The sequence below is a fragment of the Leptonotus elevatus genome, chromosome 13 (assembly GCF_054856555.1).
Source record: "Leptonotus elevatus isolate MCC_2025b chromosome 13, RoL_Lele_1.0, whole genome shotgun sequence".
Lineage (NCBI taxonomy): Eukaryota > Metazoa > Chordata > Actinopteri > Syngnathiformes > Syngnathidae > Leptonotus > Leptonotus elevatus.
Genome location: NC_141251.1, coordinates 21,390,820 through 21,412,234, shown reverse-complemented (window position 1 = coordinate 21,412,234; position 21,415 = coordinate 21,390,820). Strand labels below are relative to the sequence as shown.

The 21,415-nt window shown below is 41.5% G+C and overlaps 1 protein-coding gene across 1 annotated transcript in view; it reads right to left on the bottom strand.

Annotated features, from left to right (window-relative positions):
* Positions 1-21,415, bottom strand: part of meis1b (Meis homeobox 1 b) — a 91,297-nt gene that overhangs the window by 48,230 nt on the left and 21,652 nt on the right. The window contains exon 8 of the mRNA XM_086092861.1: positions 443-588. Within this exon, the coding sequence (XP_085948987.1) occupies positions 443-588 (146 nt within the window). The remainder of the gene's footprint in view (positions 1-442; positions 589-21,415) is intronic.

Here is a 21,415-nt window from a genome sequence, read left to right as displayed (position 1 = left end):
CCAAGATGGGCGAGTACCGATACCAGAAATTGGTATCAGACACCAACCTTGTTTCAAGGTACTGGGTACTCATTAAGGATGCTGATACCAGCCACCGATACTAAATGAAAAAAAATCTGACATTGAGCAAGTGCTCCTTGCCAGTAGTTGGTGCTACGCTACGGCTGTTTGACACATCAAATGAGAGATCATGTGTGTCAGAAAGACAGAAAGATCGTTGTTCAGAATGATCTGTCATTGTGTTAATTGATATTTTACATATCATAAATACTCGTAATGGTATTGGTTTAAAAAAAAAATGATACTGAATACCACTAATTTTAGAAAAAGACAAACTGGAGCCATAGAGAAACAAGAACTATGTGCTTACAGAATGAATTCAATGATGAATTACTGTGAAAAAAATATCCAGTCAGGGAGGGTTTTGTCACTCCAAACTCACCGTTAGGTGCTGGAAGAGCCACGCCCGCATGATGTTGGTGGCCACCTTGGGGAAGATGCCCCTCTTCTTATTGCGCTTCTTCTCCTTATCCGGGTCGTCATCATCGCCCGTGCTCGGTGAGGCCACACTGTTGTCCAGGCCGTCGCCTGTTAAAAAAATAATAATTAGAAGGCGAGAGATTAGACGCGCCATTTGTTGATGTCAAGCACCTCAAAGGGCAATAAAATAGTGAGGAATTCCCATGCGGATGGCGGTGTGGGAGGGAGTCTTTGAACGCAAATGCAACAATAGCTCAAAGTGAATAGCGCATCCTAAACGCATTCATTTTTGATACTTTTATAAATATCCTTGCCTTTCATAACTCCCACAGTCAAAACACAGCTCGCATCCCAGCACAAAAGACTTGTAAGGTCGCATTTCCCCACTCAGCCATCCTGGCCCGCGCAGAATTGAAACTGACAGAGAGATTAAGTCTTTATTATCCTGCATGTGGAAGCAGGGGAGAGAGGGGGGGGCGCATAGTTATTCCGCCATTTGACTCGAGCTAGAAAACAGTAACACGGCGGTATAAAAGGGAAGGCTCCCAAAGAAAAGGTAGCGGCAAAAAAACTGCGCTAACAAAGCTAGCTGCTTTTAATAACAATGGCGTCACGGATGCTTACAGCAACCTGTAGGCCTTCGATAAGGCGCTCTATTAAGACCAGTTCACCTCACCTGAGGGGGAAGCCAGCTTAAAGAGGGTGGGAGAGCGTTAAAAGGCTTTTTTTCTATGCATTCACGCATATACTGTACCTCTATATACACAAGTGTGTCTCACCAATTACTGTTAGCACTCTATATGAGCCTAATTGTTGCTATCAGTATTCAAAATGAGAAGGTAGATGCCATTCAAAGAAACACAAGGAGCGGTAACCAAGCGACTGAGCTGAGCTGCCAGTGCGAAGGAGAAAAAAAAATACAAATAAAAAGCGCGGTGAGAATTGGCTGCGGTTATTTATTGATTACACACAAAGCACTTCTAAAGCTTGCTCGGCTTCCAGCGGCGCCGGAGCGACACCTCGCTAAACCCCCAGCACATTGATAATTAATGGGGATGTTGGCTCTAATCCGGCGGGAGATGACTTTTTTCCACGTCCGCCGCCATCAGCGGAATAATCAGGGGCCTAAAACTCGGGGCCTTTGCTCCCCATTATCTCAGGCAAAAGCGCGCCTGCAGGGCACCTGAATTATACACGCCATTAGGATAGCGAAGGCGCCACGATTGGTACTCCCGCAACACCAAGATGCATATGCACACATATGGAGAGCTTCTTAATGAAGTCGCGGTGATAAAGCAAGGTTCCTGAAACGCAAGTGCGAACATTAATCATGCACATATGCGCAGGAAGATGGCAGCAAAACTGATGCTTTTCGACTACAATGACGAGAAACTTTTGGAGGACCACTGTTAAATTATTTTCTAAATTTAGTTCCAGAGAAATTTTCTAGGGATGAAAGAAGCCCCAGCACCTCGGAATATATCTGTTTGGATCCTTCAAGCTTCAGCAACCCTACCCCAGAACTAATGATTTCAAGGAACCATCTGTTTGGACTGTAGGATCTACTCGCTAAAATTAGTTCTAGCATCAAGAACTTGTCGAACTTGTACCCAAGAGGAATGTCAACCACAGGAGAAGCAACATTTGCAGGACCATTGTAGGTTTGGAATGTGAGTCAAAATTTAGTTCCAGGAACAAAATTCCAGAACTCTTTAATGAACATTGATTGTTTAGAAGTTTGTCAAAAAAAATTGTTCTGGGGTAATTCAACAGCACCAAAAGAAGAGCGGGCACTTGGGCGTCTGAAACTATGTGATTGGAACCTTTGAGTCCCATAAATGACAAATAGCAAGGACTTCCTGGAACTCTTACAGTAGGAAGCCCAGACTCAGGAATTTTCATGGAACCGTGTGTTTTGGATTGCAGAAACTATTGTCTAAATTTAGTTCTAGTATCTGTAACTTGTCAAACTTATATTCAAGAGGCAGCACTACCACAGAAACCAGGAACCTTTCAACGACCACTGTGTTTTTGGACTTCAGGAAGCCAAAATTGAGCTGGAATTCAGAACCTAAATTCAATTCCAGGAACAACAAATATAAAAACTAAATATTTAGGTAGCTTACTAACCACATGACCTTTACCCTAGGAATAGGAACTCTTAGATGAGCATTGTCTGTTTTGAAATATTGTCTAAAATTGGGATAATTTTTTGGGATAATGGCAGGTAGTCCTTTGAAGAAGTCCAGGAACCTTTGGAGTGGCCTCTGGACATTTAAACATTGGTACCTATTAGATCCAGTACCTACAGGTACCTTAAACTTCAGGTAGCATGACAGGAGCTTTATTCCCAAACTTGTATCTGTTACTGCTTAAATTTAATTTTGGGGTAAATTAGCAGGGATATAAAACAAACCCTGGAACCACCAAATTCATCAAACCTTTAATATAGCACATACAAATGACTTTGTAAAACTAGAATTCCCAGGATGCAACAGCAGGTCTGAGGCCATGTAGCTAATACTGACACTCATAACTCTTGCAGGCTTGCTTGTGAGAAAGTTTGGTATGCTCAAAGAGTAAAATTTTTTTAAAATAAATAAGGGCATATGGAAAGTATTCCATTGTCAACATTTCTTATTTTTATTTTCATTTTTTTTGTTTGGGTGCTCCTGAGCACCCTGAAGTTCAGACAGTGTGTGTGTGTGCGTGTGTGTACGGGTGGGTCTGTCCGTGTGTCGCGGTGTTTGTAATCCAATAACAGATTTTCATTGGAAGCAAATGCTCTGAATCCGCTGTAAAGACCAGCTCATGTTCAGCAAAGCCTACAATAACAAACCCAGGGGCTCGTCCCGTGTGAGTTGTGAAAACAGAAGCAAATGGCTTGCCGGCGACGGCCAGCCAGTGAGACAGCGAACGAGGAAAGGGAGGGAGTCGTGGCAAACAACGCGTTAAGAGATGCTTGCCTTGTTTTTGTTTCCTTCTCTTACATCACGCAAACACTTCATATCTCAACAGGCAATCAAAGCCCATCTTTTAAAATTGGGTTTTTAGCCAGGTTTACGGATTAAGAGTGGGGTTTCAAAGACGGGGGTGGGGTTTCAATCCATACATACAAATCAGAGCTTCAAACCACGTTTAGTGTTTCAAGACAGGGTTTGGTTTCAAATTAGGGTTTCAAACCAGGTTGAGGACTTCAAGCTAGGGTTTCAAGTGTAGGTTGGGATTTGAATGTGGCCAGACTTGAGGTTTGAAAGGAAGGTTTAACAATAAGATTTAAAAAAGGTGGTTTAGACAAACGTCATATCTTTACAAAGTCCACATTTGTGTTGAAACTAAAAGCTTTCTTCCTGACTTTCATGTCCAGGGTGAACCTCGCATAGCACATTACGCTATTGCACTTATGCTTATGGTTTTGGTTTTGGTGACGCTTATGCTTACGGTTAGCTAGCAGGCAAACCACGGAGGAAGCACCATCAAGTTTCCATTCTTGCCGCAATTTGATACCAATCACCTCGGCCAGGTCTGGGGCTAATTTCTGCAAAGGGAGTAGCGGCTGCTTCAGGAGTAGGAAACGGAGAAGGAAGAGGAGGAGGAGGAGGGAAGGTGGTTGACATGTTGAGAAAGTGTTTCCTCACAAAAGGCATTAACGATGGATTCAATGGAAATATACACAACATATATATATAGTGCTGTTTGTGAACCCTGCAGGCATGGTCAATTTTTTGTATAAAATATTAAAATAACCTTATCAAATGTTTAGTCATACCCAAATCTACTTTGCTGACATTGAAAATAATGGACTTGAACAAAAAGAATGATAATATTGTCAATCATTCTTCAACAAAAGTTGTTGATTTAAGAAACATTTCATGGATGCAATATGTGAACCTCTCACTTAATTGGACATGGCACCTCCTTTTACTACGAGAACTTCATCCAAACACTTTCTTTAGTGATTTATCAGTCTTTCACATCTACTTTGGGGGAATTTTTGACACTCTTCCTTGCAAAATGCAGCCAGTTGAGAGAGGTTGGATGGGCGTCTTGCATAAACTGTCCGCGTCAGATCCCGCCACAGTATTTGGAAAGATTTTAAGTCAGGATTTTAGCACATCCAGAACATGAATTTTGTTCTTTAGTCATTCCTTGGTTGTATTGCTGGAATGCTTTGGATTATTGTCATGTTGCATGATCCATCGTCTACCAGGCTGTAACTTCACAAAGAACGGCTTCAGGTTATGATCCAGGATTTCACAATATTCCTCTGAATTCATGATTCCCTGGACTACGTAGAGTTGTCCAGGTCCTGAGGATGAAAAGCCAGCCCAGAATTTAACATTCTCACCCCCATACTTCACCCTAGGGGGAAGGTTCTTTTGCTGGTATGCAATGTTGACTTTTCACCAAACATGACTGTTTTAGTTGTGACCAAACAGTTCAATTTTGGACTCATGTGTCCACAAAAGGGACTTTCAAAAAGCTTCAGTGTTGTCCAGGTACTCAGTGGCAAAGTTGAGATAGGCAACATTTATCTTTTTTGTGAGCAGAGGCTTCTCCCCAGCAAGCCTTCCATGAAAGCCTTGTCAATTGACTTTTCTTCTGATTGTTGAAGCATGCACATGTGTCCCAGATGCAGCAAAAGAGGTCTGCAAATCCCTTGATGTGATGTTCGAGTTGGTTTTTTACCTGAATTATAATTTTTCTTGTGGTTTTTGCTGATATTTTAGAAAGTCGTCCACTTCTAGGCAGGATTGTTATAAATATTTAGTGTTCTCTAGTTGCAGATTATCTGCATCACAGTGGAGTGTGATGAAGCTCATTTTTTTTAGATGACTTCATAGCGGTCCCCTGAGATTTCTCTTCCTCTCAGCATGACTGACCTGTATGGGTTCACCTGGGTAAGACTAAAGTGACGTGGTATTGTCTCTGTTTCAGTCAGTGATGCACAATTTCTTCACTAAACCTCTCTCATTTCATTGGTCCATTTCAGTGGTTAGTTTAGCTACTAATTTGTCCTACCTGATCCTACTTGACTGCTTGTTTTAAGCAATGCAGCTCAGGGTTCACATGAATTGACCAAAAACTCTTTTTAATTAAGTTTTGACTACACAATTGATTTTAAAAAAAAAAAGAGAAGAACAATGCATTGAATTGATAAACCTACACCTGTTATTTCATGGTTCAGATTGAACAACAAAATCAGGTTGAAACAATTGGAAAGTCCAAATTCAGGTTCAGAAACTTTTGAGCAGCACTGTATATATATGCATATATACGCACATACAACACACATGTATAAATATGCTTTCAAGGCAGGTTTAGGGTTTCAAGTTAGCCTTTCAAGCCAGGGTTGGGGTTTTAAGGTAAGCTTATGGTTTGAAAATAAAGTTTCAAGAACGGGTTATGCTTCCACAGTAGGGTGTCAAAACAAAGTTGGGGTTTCAAAAAGTAGTTAGGATTTGAACAAAAAAAAATCGGAATCGGGTTTTGAAAAGGTATTTTCAAGCTACGGTTAGGGTTTCAAATTAACCTAAAGAAGAGTTAGAGTTTCAAGATAGGGTTTTAAAGCCGGAGTAAGGGTTTCATGTTAGGGGTTAGGATTTAAAACTAGGGGATTTAAAGCAAATTCAGGTTTGAAGCCAGGATTAGGGTCTCAAAATAAAGTTTGAAAGCAGGGTTCTGGTTTGTAAACTAATTACATCACAAGTGAATAATCTAAGTCAATACAGTCAGTGTGGCCTAACAGTAACCAGATTGCGATATCATGACATCATCACGCATCAAGTGACCACATTCAAGATGGCCACCCTTGCACCAAAACGCCCCCAACACGCTCAGAATACCCACGACATGACAACAACAAGGAAGAAAAGGAGGAAGAGGTTGAAGAAGGGCCAAATCAATGAAGGGTGGTTCTTGGCCGTGGGGGTGTGAGGCATATTCTCGTGTGCGCGTGTGTGCGCGCGCGTGTGTGTATAAATGTGCGCAACATGCATGCATGGATGTGCATTGGTCTGTGTCCGTGCGGCCTTTTCTTTATGCATGTGTGTTTCCAAGCACGGCAGTGTGTGTGTGTGGGGGGGGGGGGGGTGCGCGTGTGTGCACGTGTGGGTGTGGGGGTGTGGGTGTGTGTGTGTGTGTGTGTGTGTCAATTAAGGAGCAGGCCAGTGACTGGAAGGAGCCAGGGGCAATTGAAATGCCCCGGGGCCAACCAAGGGAAAGAATATTTTATCAGTCGCCTCACACGCTGAGTACACACACACATACACACACCCACACGCACACCCACAGAGACGCACGCACGCTCACACGCGCACACATATATATTTATATACATATACATATACATATATACAGAGAGTCACTGGGCGCCAACAGATAGACGTAAAAAAAAGTAGGTTAGCCTTGCCATGCGTTTCTCCAGCATTGTTTGCATTAGCCTTTCCTTGCTCATTTAGCTCAGGTGGCTTTTATTTTTCGTTTTAAATTCCCACTTCATTCCACATTTGTCGGAGAAAGGATCGTGAATTAGAAAAAATCAAGTTAATTTATGTTGTTAATGAAAATGTATCGTTTATCATTTATTTTATCGTTAGTTTTCATGAACATTGATAAAATTTAGCTGTTGTTGATTGAAGATAACATCTACAGATAGAAGATTCTCCGGCACATTTTGATCCTATTAGGGCACGCTGCAAAATTGCCATCTTTGCAGAAATATCTCATCTATACAGTTTATCTTGTTGCAAATAAACATTTACACCTACAAGATACCATGTGTATCAAATACACAGACACCTTAATTCAGCATAGTTTTTAAAAAAAAACCACAATGCATGGATCAGTCTTTCATCTGCAACTATCAAGACAACTAATGACGCTTCATCTCTTTTGTATTCCGTCTCAAGGCGAATGCTGACATTATCGAGCGCTATCTAGGCTAATCTGTTATGATCTGATTACGAGCAATTGCTCGCGCCGCGTCACGTCGGAGGTGTCGGACATTTTTTTGCCGCCTGGAAAAATTAACGGCCGCCAAGTTCTGCCACTCGGTCATGTGCGAAACTGCGCCGTCTTGCTTCTGGCGCCACGTGGGAGATTTATGACATTTAAGCTTTCTAATACATCCATTTGTTTCCCCACAAGTGCCAAGAGCACAAAGGGTGATGAATATTAGCTTTGTGCCAGATGTCATGAGCACGGGGATCATTTACAGATGGCTAAATGCTTTTTCGAGAGATGTTTGTGTGAGATTTTATGGAGCGCGAGTTCGATTTGAGAAGGAGAAGAAGTTCTTTGAGGTGATGTCACGTGAAGGCTCATCTCTCTGTTGTCAAGTAACCTCCGCCGGGCTCGTCTCCCATGGGCCCCGGTCGGCTCTTTTTGGAGTTTCACAAGCAGAGCGTCTCACATTACGGCGAGTGGGCAGGCAAGACCCAGGCCTCGGGGCCTCGCTATCGTGTTCCACACAGGAGACGCGCTACACTCTTGTGGAGCAGGTGAGAAGAAACCCAGCTGAAATCCAGGTGCGGCTCACAGAGGCAACATTCACGCAGTGGGGAAAATCACAACCAGCTTGGATTTACTTTTCGTTGTGAATGTGTGACTTTTTCTTGGCAACGATATGCGATCAAATCTGGAAAAGATCGGATATGCAACCCGGTGTTGAAACGGTGGAAATCTGGTCGACGTCGACACACTATAACAGCAACATCGTTGGAAGATAATTTCCGATTAAACAGTTCAGACTGCATTGGAAAATACTTGTTGACCATGTTGAAGTGAACAAAATCCAATCTGAAAATAACTTTTAATCAAAATACTAGGACTCAATCCAAAAATCTCCATTCTCCTTTCATATAAATGCCACAAAGTGGTGTTCTAAACTATTTGCATATTGTGCTTTTCTGAAGAAAAACAACAAAAATGTCATAGTCCAACTGATGAAAAATCAATTTTGATGAAAATGGTAAAGTATCAAGAACATCATACGGTGGGTACCCTAAGAGCATTACAAAGCCTCACATTCACTTATTAGCGAACTTAAACATTGAACTGGAAAGCACAGCGACAGGCTACTGCTTTCACATCAAAAAAAAAATGTTTTAGTTTAAAATGGCTTACTTTAACGAGGATCCTGCTCCACATTGTAGCTAAAGGTAGAATCCAAGTCAATTATTGTGCCTATTGGTGTAGAAAATAAATCCTCCACACCGACTGGCATTAGCGACATGCTAAAGCTAAGATAACTAGCTGATGAGACATTTTCTCTGGGCCAACCGACTTTTTCTTTTCTTTTTTTTTACCATGCGTGACAAGGTGAGAAGAAGGTTAACAACACAGGTTTGTTCCACTGCCAGACAGTTTATTTAAAGCTTATAATCTGGCTAACTAACTATTTACATACACTCGTATCCAGTTATGGCTAAAGGAACCACCTAGCTAGGTAATACACATTGAGTTTCCTTAAAAGGACAGTACACACCATGGTATTGTAAGATTTCATTCTGAGATGAGAATGCAAAAATTTGGATTTGATATGTGCTTTTCCACGCCCACTCGAATCCCCATTCGAATAAACACTGATTTCGTTCACAGCTCTACAAAATATCTAGGACCACAAGAAGTGGAAGTCACACTTATAAAGGCAATGTGAACAGAAAGAAACTTCTCAATAGACACACACAGCATTCCCAGCAATCCTCACAGGGTTATGCAGTGCTCACAAGAAGTAGGGGGCGGGCGGTGGGGTAGAAAAAAAGTGCCGCTTATTGTATTCAGGCCATTCATAAGCTCTAAAGCGGGGTGGGGGTGGGGGGGGGTGTGTGAGTGGTGTGCATACAGGGGGACCCTCCAGGACCCGCCCATCTCCCAAATATTCTGAACATGCTGGAATTCCTGTGAGATTCCAAAGCAGGGGTACACTTTCAAAAGCATCTCTCCTTTTACGGCGCTGAAAAACAGACACCCATCCCATTTGATATTCTACAAGGCTGTGGTCCAAAAATGGGAACTAAAAGTATTCCAAACAACACACACTTAGACACAAAACACTCTCTGTGACCAAAGCATATTTTTTTCACTCCGTAGATGGAGGAGAGGCGAGAGAAATATCTCCTCTCCACCCCGACTGCGCATAATGACATGCGCTGTGGACAAAACAAGACGGCGGTGCGGTGCGGTGCGGCGCGGCTCGTCTAGACTTTCCTTTCCTGCCCACGCCACTATTTTGGGATCGCAATGCGGTCAGATCGCATCCCTTTGCCAGGGTAGACTTCACTTAGCGGAACATAAAAACCAACAAAAAAAGATGGAGTGGAGTTGTCATGACAAAAAAGTGCAATGGGGTCAACTTTGCTTTGCTGCAGAGTCACATATAAGGCATGTTGTTGTGGTTAATAAGTGTACTTTTGCAACTTTCTAATTACACAATAATAGTACACACGCTTGATGGAATCGTCCAATGGTAGCGCCCAGCTGTTTGTCATTCTTTTCTATGAACACATTACTTTACATTACTTAAGCCTCGCCATCACTAATTTACGCAAGCCAAGCATCTTCCACTAACTTGTCTCGGTGTATGTTGAAGCTTCTCCAGCTAATTTTGCTTAGCATTGACAGACATTGATTGACATACGGCAATCAAGTATTTATCCACAGGAATCGGCCGATCACGATTGGTAGCTGATTGATTGGAGCACCATGTGGGAGGGGAAAAAACAAAAAACAAGGGTTAATATTAATACTTTTGCAAACCACTATATGATCTAAAAATTTGCAACTAGAGATGACGATGTAGTGATTCTGTCACTTGTTTCACACATAAATCGTGCAAAATGTACTTTATATACATAAAGTGTGACTCTTATGTAGACATGGAGACACACAATGAACGGGAGGTAGTGTAAAGCTTTTATGCTTGTAGCAAAAGGTCAGCTGGTGTGTGCGTGTGTGTGTGGGGGGGGGTGCGTGTGTGCGCGTGTGTGTGGGTGGGGGTGTGTGGGTGGGGGTGTGTGTGTGTGTGTGTGTGTTATCACTGAATGTAGGTCAACGCTATTTCTGTATATACTGACGACATAACGACTGTTAAGGAATTTAGATTAAAACGGCATCAAATGTATGGCTCTTGTCATGTCTAAGTGTGTGTGTGCGTGTGTGTGCGTGCGCGCGGGTAGGGCGGGGGATCCTGTTGACATTGCCATAGGTGGCGGCAAAAAATGTCAGCGTAAATGTGACTGCTCTCTTGGTGCCATTTTCCCCCACCGTAAAGGGTCATCACCACGGGCCTGCCTTGACACGCCACAAAACGGCCCCGAGCGCTGGCCAGCGACACAACATTAAACCTATGACACACACACAAACACACACGCGGCTACACACATAAACACAGTCACTGGCTTTTATTCCCACTTCCGGAAGAAAGGGGCCGACGGTACAAGCTAAAATGGAATTGTCGGGTGATGAGTTCACCCTTTCATGTCAAGCACTTTTGCTGTGTAGCTATTGATTTTTTTTTAACCCTCGCTTGCCTTTGTGTTACTGTGATAGTGGCCACCGTGCAAAATAGAAATAAATAGAATGACTTGAAATAATCCACAATCAAAGGAAATGTCCAGAGTGTGCGCAATGTATGACAATATAGTGAAAGTGACTGCTCCTCTCGCCAGTTATTCATGAAAACAGCCATCTTGCACAATAGAAATAAATAGGATGATTAGAAATAATCTACAATGTCAATGTACTAATATAATGAATGCAATTGTTCTTGTTGTAGGTTGTTCATGATAACTATCAACTTGCACAATAGAAAAAGAGTGACTAAGAAATAATCCACAGAATATAAAAAAAATAAAAAACATAAAACCAAAAAGGAACACTTGAGCACATATACATGTCATTAACAAAAAAAATATGAATGCTCATTTCTCTAGTTATTCATGACCACTACAATAAACAGAGCAACTACAAATAATCCACAAAGTCAAAAATCCACGTTAAACACTGGCACATGTATGCACTCAATGTCAGGTCATATGCTGTGATGACTTCTCTCTTCATATCTGCCACCTTGCACAATATAAATAAACAGGGTGATTTGAAATAATCCACAGAGTGAAAAGGAAAACTTCAGCAGCAGACACAAGCACATGTGGGCAATTATTGTACCTGTTATGATAAAAGCGATCACTTCGTTCACCAGTTATTCACGCTAAACACCAAAATGCACAATAGAAACCAACAAAACAACCAAAAACAATCCACAAGGTTAAAAAAGAAGCTTTTAAAAAATCCAAGGCTGGTCAGCTGACCTGAGGCAGGACTGGAGTAGCTCAGTGAGTTAAGGCAATAAAAGAGCATTTTAAAATTTGACATAAACACCATAATTTGAAAATAAACACAATCTTAAAATGAACTCTTCAGTGAACAGGCAGCCCGTGGAATCCAGAATAGCAGTTATGTGCTCTCTTTTACGTGTTCAAGTTGAGAGGCAAGTGGCAGCATTTTGAACTCAGGTTTGAGGATTGGCTGGCTGACTCCAAAGTAAAGTTTTCAGAACGACTAGAAATTTAAAGTCACAAGCCTTGCTTCATGATCAAGTAGGTCTACAGATTGACAGGTGAACAATACTTTTGACTGTTTGAATGACTTGAAATAATCACAGAAATGTTACAACTAAATAATCTTAATGGAAGTGTGACTATTAGCCTGAGCTGATATTATCTGATAGGTGAGGGGTGGGGGCTAAAATCCTGCTTTACCACAGCGCAACTTTATAGATGCCCCCTAAACGTCCTGGCAGTGTAAACGTCTGTGTCCTTGACCCTTGGAGAGGTCATTTTCTCATCTTTTTCTAGCGCCAGCTTGACTAAATCAAATTGGGGGAGAAGAACGGAACGGTTTTCCCCCTTTATTTTAGTTGAGCCCGAAGAGTCTCCATCTTTGTCCCACGTCCATATTCAAGGACTTTGTCAGCTAACTTTTGGTAAAAGGCCCGCCGCCGTGCCATTGTGCCGCTAAGTGCTCTTGGCTTTTGTATGGCCTCCACTCCTGCCCCTCAACCCTCCCCCCTTTTCCATTTGACTCCCCTCTCTCGTTCTGCCACTCTTTGCTTGGAGGTGTCAAAAGCCATCTAAGAGGCAGCCAAACAATTGTGAGAGTGAACGTGAGAAGGCACATTTCATCAATACATCTTCATACCACATCTTTAGAACCGTGCCAGGCTTGGCTGAGATTTCTATTTCTGTTTTGTACACTCTACGTTATTTGTAGTCACTCTATTTATTTCTATTGTACAAGATGCCTGACGATAGGCGTCATCGCATTCCTTACAACACTTACATTGTGCATGCACGTGCCAGTTCACTTTTTTGGATTATTTCTGGTCGGTCTTGTTATTTCTATTGTGCAAAGAGCCAGCTATTATGAGTAAGTGGCACTAGGAGGGTTAAGTGTGGGAAGTGGAACTGATAAACAGGTCAGACCTGCTAAGCTGCTTCACATCTTGTTGTTTCATTTACATTGGGGCTGCAGTGTGTGGATTAAATATAACGTTTCAACTTCCTCCTCGCTGTCAGCACGTCCTTGACGGGCGCAGGATGCGGCGGGAGGCGGGAGGGATTTGTAGTCCTATCAAGTCTCCCCATGCGTACCAGATAAGGACTCGTCGAGAAACAGGAAGTGGGCTGGGGTTTTATGGCCGTACTTCCTGCGTGTGGACCAAGCGATATGACCCCCGTGTGGGCGGCAAACGACACTGTGGTGTCACAAACAGGAATTTTTGGAGGACTATTGTTTGTTTGAAGCGCAGTACTTGTGTCTAATTTCGTTCTGGAGTAATGTTTCGAATTAAAAGAAGACCTGGCAAGGGTATAGTGCTCCTGAGAGGTCCAAGGACCATTGGAGCACTGACCCAATCTGATTGGAGCCTTTTAGTACTACAGGAACTAAGAAGTTTTGGATGTCCTGGAACCTTTTGGTGAAAAGTGAAGCTCTGGACAGATCTGATTGGAGTCTTTTGATTCCAAGACCTTGAAGTACTGAGAAAATAAAGTTCCAGGCATTCTACATAGGGTTTAAGAACTTTTGAAGAACCGTTGTTTTGGGAACTTTGCCTAAATTTTAAGTTCCATGGTCAAAAGAAGACCCTGCTTTGAGGAGGGTAGTGCTCCTGAGAGATCTAGAAACCATTGGAGTTTTTTAGTTTGAAGAACTACAATAACTAAAAACAAAAGATTTCCTGGAACTTTAGGCGGCATATAATCCACAAGAACTTTACTCCAGACCTATAAACTTCCTAAAGACCATTGTCAAAATCTAGCCCTGGAGCCAAAAGAAGTCCCTCACACTTTTTCCGATCAAGTCCCTTCATCCATGCATGGCCTCACCAAGGAACAGGAAGTGAGCTGGCTTTTTACAAGCCAACTTCCTACATGTGGACTGAGTGATATGACCCCCCGAAAGGCCCTGTGGAGTCACTTCCTGGAGGCAGCGGGATGACTTCCTGTAATAGGATGATCCTCACCCGTGTGTGTGCGTCGTGTGAGTGTGTGTTTGTGTCAGGAGGTTATCTCAGGTGAGCATCTCTTATCTCTTTGAGTTTCACTGACTCGCAGCAGCAGCGGATGATCGGGTTATGTCCTAATGTGTGTATCACAAGCCACAAGTGGCCTGCCTCGTGTTGCTTTGCAAACACACAAACAAAACAAGACCCCCAAGACACCCCTGTAACCCCCACACCCCCCCACCCAATCCCACCCCCGCCCCTAACCACCACTACCACCCTCCTGTGTGTTTACCTACAGGTATTTGTTATCTGGCCCTGGCTTTCCTCTAAACACGCAACTCACTCAGGTCTTTATCTCCCACTTAAAGTCCGAAAGCTGCTATCCATGTCAAAGGGAGCACAAGGGGAGGGGAGCAGGCCTAATGGGAGGTAATGGAAGGTGAGGAGGGTGAGGATGAGGGTGTGTTAGATGCAGTGGGGCAGGGGGAGGGGGGGGGGGGCATGTTTGCTGAGGGTCAGCCTCAGGTCAAGCTTTGGCCCTGCTGATACGCACAAACTCTCGCCATTACATTAATATTAATATTAAATAATTTATAAATAAATATATTTAAAATTAATACAATACTTTATTTTGTACAATTTTTTCATTAAGCCCCCCGCCCCCCGAAAATATCTTATTATAATTATTGGGGGAAGAAAATTAATATGCACTGCTCTTTTTTAAGATATATATTTTTTGTGACAATAATTTTCCCTATGTAATACAGTCAAATTTTGAAAAAGTATATATTGGCTGCCAGTTAAAATGACAAATGTATACATAAACATTCATATTTTTTTAATTATATGAATACATTTGCAATACCATTCTTTTATTTGTTTGTAATTATTTTTCAATTTAAAAATAAAAATGTTAAATACAAAATGTATAATTAAAATATATTTCAATAAGCCAATGTGCAAAAATTTATCTAATTGTATATTGTAACATTTTTTTCTATACTCTGAAATATTTTGTTGCAGATTTAAAAGAAGCATAATTTATTACTTTTTCAGGAAACAATCGACCAAATTTAAGCTCTCTCTTCATTAAATGTGACTGCTAGGAGTATGGGTGCATTTATACATGCAAATTTGATAAATCTACCCATTTATATTTACCAAGTACTGTATATTTACCAATTTGTGCCCTTTTGGCAGAAAATCCTACTAAATTTCCATGAGAGCAGGCGCTATCGTTCCACCTTTAAGTGTCAGGTTTGTCCTGAGTGAGTAGAAAACATCAGGTGATTATTGAGGGGATCAAACCGGCGACATCATAGCAGGAGCCCTCTCTATTTGGCGGCGCGAAGTGATAAAATAATCCATAAGAATAAATTTAAAGCGCTATCGACCCACATCGGATGATAAAAACAATCCTGCGGGGAAACGGGAGTGGGGGGGGCTAAAATTGCGCCTCTCGCGGGTCTTCTGGGCTGGCATGAAATTGGCTTTGCGTGGGTGTCGTTTTGGAGAGCCCGCTGGTAAATTCTCCCGTTCTTTTGTTGGAAAAAGAGGAGAGGGGCGGCGTGGCAAGGGGGGTCCGTGCATAATGGTCTTAGCCGGGGAGGTCTGGAACTGTGTCCATAAATTGAATTATTTCAATTTGAGGGCGAGCTTGTGAGAGAATAATGCAGGGAGAGCGAGGGCGAGAGAGAGAAAGAGAGAGAGTGCTCATCTCTATTCCACTGCAGGCTCACATTTACAAGTAGGAATATCAAGTAAGTTGCAGGAGATTACAGAGGGGTGGGGGGGCAGGGGGGGGGGGGGGGGTTGAATGATACCTTGCAGCTGGAAGTGATAGCAAATAAAAGGGAAACAAACGCCTCGACGCTACTATCACCACTTTTGGAAAATTCTTTCTTGAGTCAGTTGATGAACCCAATTTCAGTTTACATGCAACACAGAAGGTATTATCAACACAACTTTCCAAGGACCATTCTGTGTTGGGACCGTGAGGACTTTTGTGTAAATTTAGTTCCAGGGTAATTTAGATGACCCTGGTAGGGCTATGGTCCAGGTACCTTTGGAGCAGAATTCTCTGCGTTAAACTGATCTGACTGAAAGTTTACCAAAGTACTAAAAACAAACAAACAAAAAAAGAGTTGTACAACTTCAGATATTATTTGAATTGTATAAATTTAACCCTGAAACAAAAACCATTGGGAGTACCATTGTCTGTTTGTGTCTACATTTAGTCCTTAGGTTAGAAATAAATAGAGTTTTGTACTTTCAAGAGATCCAGGAGACTATTTGTGAGCTAAAACCACAATATATCTTAAAACCGATAAACAGCACATGCCTAATTTGGACAGCAGAAACTATTCCATAAGTTTAGTTCCAGGCTAATTTATCAATACCAAAAGAGGCTGCTGCAAGGACTGAAGTACTTTTGAGAGGCCCAATAACTTTTTGGTGGTGGGTTCTGCAGCTTAGAGCCTTTTTAGGTCCAAATACTGGTACTAGTACCAATGAGTAAAATTTCCTGGAATTTGACATCCCAGTAACAAGCAACTGAAAAGTGTATTCCCTTTATAGCCACATGTCCACTAAAATATCCAAAAACCTTTACTTGTTCCTGAGGCTGATCCTGCACCAAAGGCATTTGATCCCCTAACAGTGTCTTTTTATACCTTGGGAAATGTTGTGTTGTGTGTTGTGTGCTGTGTTGGTGTTGGTGTTGGGGGTAACGAGGAGGCGCAAATATCCATGAGACAATATAATAGGGAGAGGAGCATATGGCACAGTGGTAGGCAGCAGGCTATTTATCCTTCATCATCCTCTTTGGAAGCTAAAATTAGCACTTTGCTGTTTGTAGCTCTAAGCCAGACCAATGTGATGGGCCTGATAATAAACAACAACAATAGAAGAAGAAGAGCCCAGCTGGCAACACCACTTCCTGTTCCTTCACCAATTTTTACCAGGACATGACAGACCCATCAGGAGCTGCGTGGGTGTCTCGCAATTGTCGCAGTTTTGCCATCCGAGAGCCCCGCGTGTCAGGAAATCCTGGATTTCCTCAACATGGACCCCCTCCTGGCTGGCTTAAGAGCGTAGGTTGATGATGACACTAATCTCTTCATCAAAGGCTAAATAAACATATGTGCAAGTGTGTTTGACATATTCAGTGCAAATGGGGACAAAAGTATTGAGAAAAAGCACTTAGTCCATCAATCACGGGGTGGATGAGACCATGACAGTGGTCAACTGGACCTTTTGGTGGGGTCATATTGACACAATATCAAAACTATGACTTGCATACTTCAATAACATTAGCATTAAGCTAAGAGACTTTTGTTTGCTTGTACATGTTGGTGTTAATAAATATTTTTCTTTTTTTTTGGTGTCATACATTCATGATTCATAGATATTTACTTCAAATGTTGTCTTCCATAGCAGCTTCATACTGTATGTTGTCTTTCTGCGCTTGCCGTACTGTCATTCTGTGACACTTCAGCGTTCCCACGGGTGCAAGCTCCACGCTAACCCTTTCACTTGGACATTATACCACATTTGAACCGTGTTATATATCTATATTTTCACAATCAAAGGATTCTCACTCAGTCATTTGGCCAAGGAAGCACGCTAATTATGGTGTCCACCAAAATATTAAATAAAAGAATTGAGTCCTTGCGCGACCCAAGTTCCCATTCCACAATGAGCTTTGCTGCGCGCTGAACTCTGTTGTGTGTAAATAGTATCTTTGAGCAAAACACCAGCAATTAGATATAGGATTGGCACTCTCAAATTAAAGAAGAGCGCCTCCTGTAAACAAATGAGCGAGAATGTGCATGCATCATTAGTAGGCCCAAAATTACAATATAGGAGTTAAAAATATGAGATTTGATGGCGCGCACCCTGAAAAAAATAATTACTAATAAAAATTACAAATAATTACTAATAAAAATTAATTTGCATTCATTTAAATAAATAAAAAAACAAGATATATATATATTTTTTTACATTTATCTTAAGTAGAAATACATTAAAAAGCATATTTTGTAAAAAAAAAAAAAATAATAAATCAAAAAGAGAGAGAGAGAGAGTGACATAAATATATATATATTACAATCCATTTTTTGTGATCGACTCAACTGAAACTGAGTTTGCCAACTTTTTTCACAGCTCTAACTTTAACCAATACAAAATAGATAAATAACTGCCTGTGTGCCAATTTGAATATATATATATATTGTTTAAATACATTACATACACTTGGATACAAATTTGCTATTTTTGTTGTATTGTTTTATGTTAATCATGCCTTTCTTATTACATTTAATAAATAATATATATTTTTTTTATTCATTAATGAAAAAAAACACCTTAATAATTTAAATGTATTTATTACAATAATTAAAGAGGCTAATTTTGTTTTAAAAAATGCAGAACTACGTTTTTAATATATTTTTCTCATATGTTTTTAATATTTTTTTAATAAATACAAATCATATGATCGCTTATTTATTCATATAAAAATACATAAACTACTACTAATACTTAAAAATTAAGGATGGGTTTTTATTTATTCAAATAAATTGAAGACATTTTAATTAAAAATTTCATCTAAAATATATGTATGTATGTTCTTTAAAAAAATATGCATAAACAAGATTCAAATAAATGCATTAAAAAATACTGAGTTGTGATACACTCAGTCAGAGGGGTATAAATGCAAAAATCCTGGTTGTTATTATTATCATGGTGGTTGTAATTTTCCGTAATGTCCAACTGCACTTGATTGTACTGACAGCTGTTTCTCATCATTTGGTGACTCAGCCATAACGAATGCAGACTGGAGAGGCTGGATGAACTGAAAGTAGGCATATTTCAGCAATTCTGATGTGATTCTGAACATACGTGTCCGTTTGTCTGTTTGTCCGTTTGTTTGTCCTTGCTAATCGCGCTTCTTTCGTGTTATTCCGCTCATCCTCAAGGCAAACCCTCCACGTGAGAACCTGACCCCCGGTTCCTCTTTTTCACCTCACTTTTACAACCATACCATCATGTGAAAAGTAATCACAAGCTGCTCCACATCCATATACGCTCACTGGATAAATTATCAGGTACACCCTCTGCACATATTCCCACATTCCCGTGTAGTGGCTCGTCTTTATAGCTCTGCTCGCGATATCAAATATTTAATAGTGTTTATCATTTGCCACTGTTGACAGAGAAGTTGTAAAGTGTTTTTCTTCCCCAGGTGAGCTCATAAACAGAGTTTGCCATGCACTAAATTCCACACAAACAACGCTACTAGCTGCTTCCTCAAAAGTGTTTATGCCGCCGCAAACAGCATGAGAAGACTTTTATGGCTTATTCACCTTTATCTGCCGTGTTTAATTACACTATTAACATAACTGGACACTAAAGAGACAAATAAATATAAAAATATATTTCTGTATTGCCGCCCTAGCCAAACAATTATAATTTGTATCCCCATGCATGTAGCTCATGGTGTAGAGATGGTCGTTCAGTAATCAGAAGGTCAGCTGTTCGATCCCCGCTCTCCCAAAGGCATGTGTCGTTGTGTAATTGGGCAAGGCACTTCACACACATTGCCTCCAGTGCTACTTACACTGGTGTATGAAAGGTTCGAATGTTTGGTGGTGGTGGACGGAGGGCCCGTAGGCGCACACTGGCAGCCATGCACCAGTCAGCCTGCCCCAGGGCAGCTGTGACTACTTAAAGGGACTGCAACATGTAAAATTAACTTTTTGGAGCTTTTAGCCATGTTAAAATGCTAATTCCTCACAAAAAAACATAACCAAAGTTGTGTTTTCCTCCATTCGCCCCTGTATGAGAAATTCTAGGTTATTCTGCTCTCCAAGCACCAGCCCCTCCCAACCTGAGAAAACGAGCTGTTGGCACGGTTTGATGTCATTGCGTGAGCCCCCCCACCCCACCGCCTCTGCGGACTAAACGCACGCCCACTTTTTCTGAGACCTCCATCCATGGGATAATGACAAAAGTAGCCTCTATCAATAAACGTTCTGTCCAAATGAATTCAAAGCAATCAATTATTCTTCATTTGAATTATTTTATTAAACATTTGCGCTAATGAAATTAAATGAATGGATGGTCTAGTGGATAGTGCGTTTGCCCCATTAGCTATAGAGCGCGGGTTCACGACCCACTGTTGTGCTTTTTTTTTTCTCCTCCTTTCCTCTAACCTCTCTGCTCCCCTCCTCTTCCATGATTTCTTGCGGCAAGGACTCGTTGTGTTTCAAATGTTTATTCAAGAATTGATGGCTTGCGTGACCGTAGCAGCCCCTGAAATTTAGAGTCCATTTTAAAAATCTGTATGTTTCGTGGCCGTTGCGCGAAGCAGCCGGCTCGGACAACGTCATGAAAGGGGCGCGGCAGCCAGAGGGGAAGAGGCGGGGTTCTACTGACCCGAGCGTTTGACTTAAATAGCGAAATAACTCATACTTCATAAGAAATTACATTGCGATTGTGTCAAAGGTAAGATTTCATCATTATAGGAAAATAGTTAACTGTGGAAGGGCTTAAAATACCACGGTGTAGTCCATAGGTGTCAAACTCCGGTCCTCGAGGGTCGAGGGCCGCAGTCCTGCACGTTTTGGAGGTTTCCCTCTTCCAACACAAGCTGATTCCAGTCAGCAGGATCGTTATCAGGCTTATGCAGAGCTTGCTGATGAGCTGATCATATATCAGCTGTGTTTGACACCTATGGTAGTCCCTTTAAGTGGCTTACCGCCACCGTAGTGTGAATGTGTGAGTGCATTAATAATGTATCCATTCCATCGTAAAGTGTCTTTGAGTGTCTAGAAAAGCGCTATATAAATCTGATAAATTATTATTATCATTATTATTATTATTACATGCCTCCTGTACATATGGTGTGTCTACATCTTGTCGATAACATACAAGGCAGTTTTTGGATGTCACACTGACTCTAAAACTGATCACTTTACTTTACAGTACATTGTTTCCACTGTGATAAATTGTTTCGTGATGACATAACTTCTTTGAGGGAGGTAATCATGCATGGGCCAAGGCAAATTTAGACTTACTAATAGCTTATTTTTGTCTGAAAATCTACGATTACTTTCATAAGTGCAGCCATGTTTGCATTGGAAGCATGGAAGTCCGCCAAAGCTACGCTTAAGTGCCGGCCAGCTAAGACCGATCCCTGTGTTCTTTCGACACTGATGGCCTGTTAAAGTGGAGCTAATTCCGCACGCTTTGATTCCGAAAGTGAGGAGACAGTGTGCGAGCGAGGATCATGGGGAGGGGGCGAGAGAGAGACACTCAGTTCTCCCTTCCAGTCTGCTGGACAACAGCACCCATTAGTTGCCGCTTTGAAGAGGCCACGCCGAGCCGAACCATTGGACGAGCTCGATCCGGCCACGACCGACCTTGGCG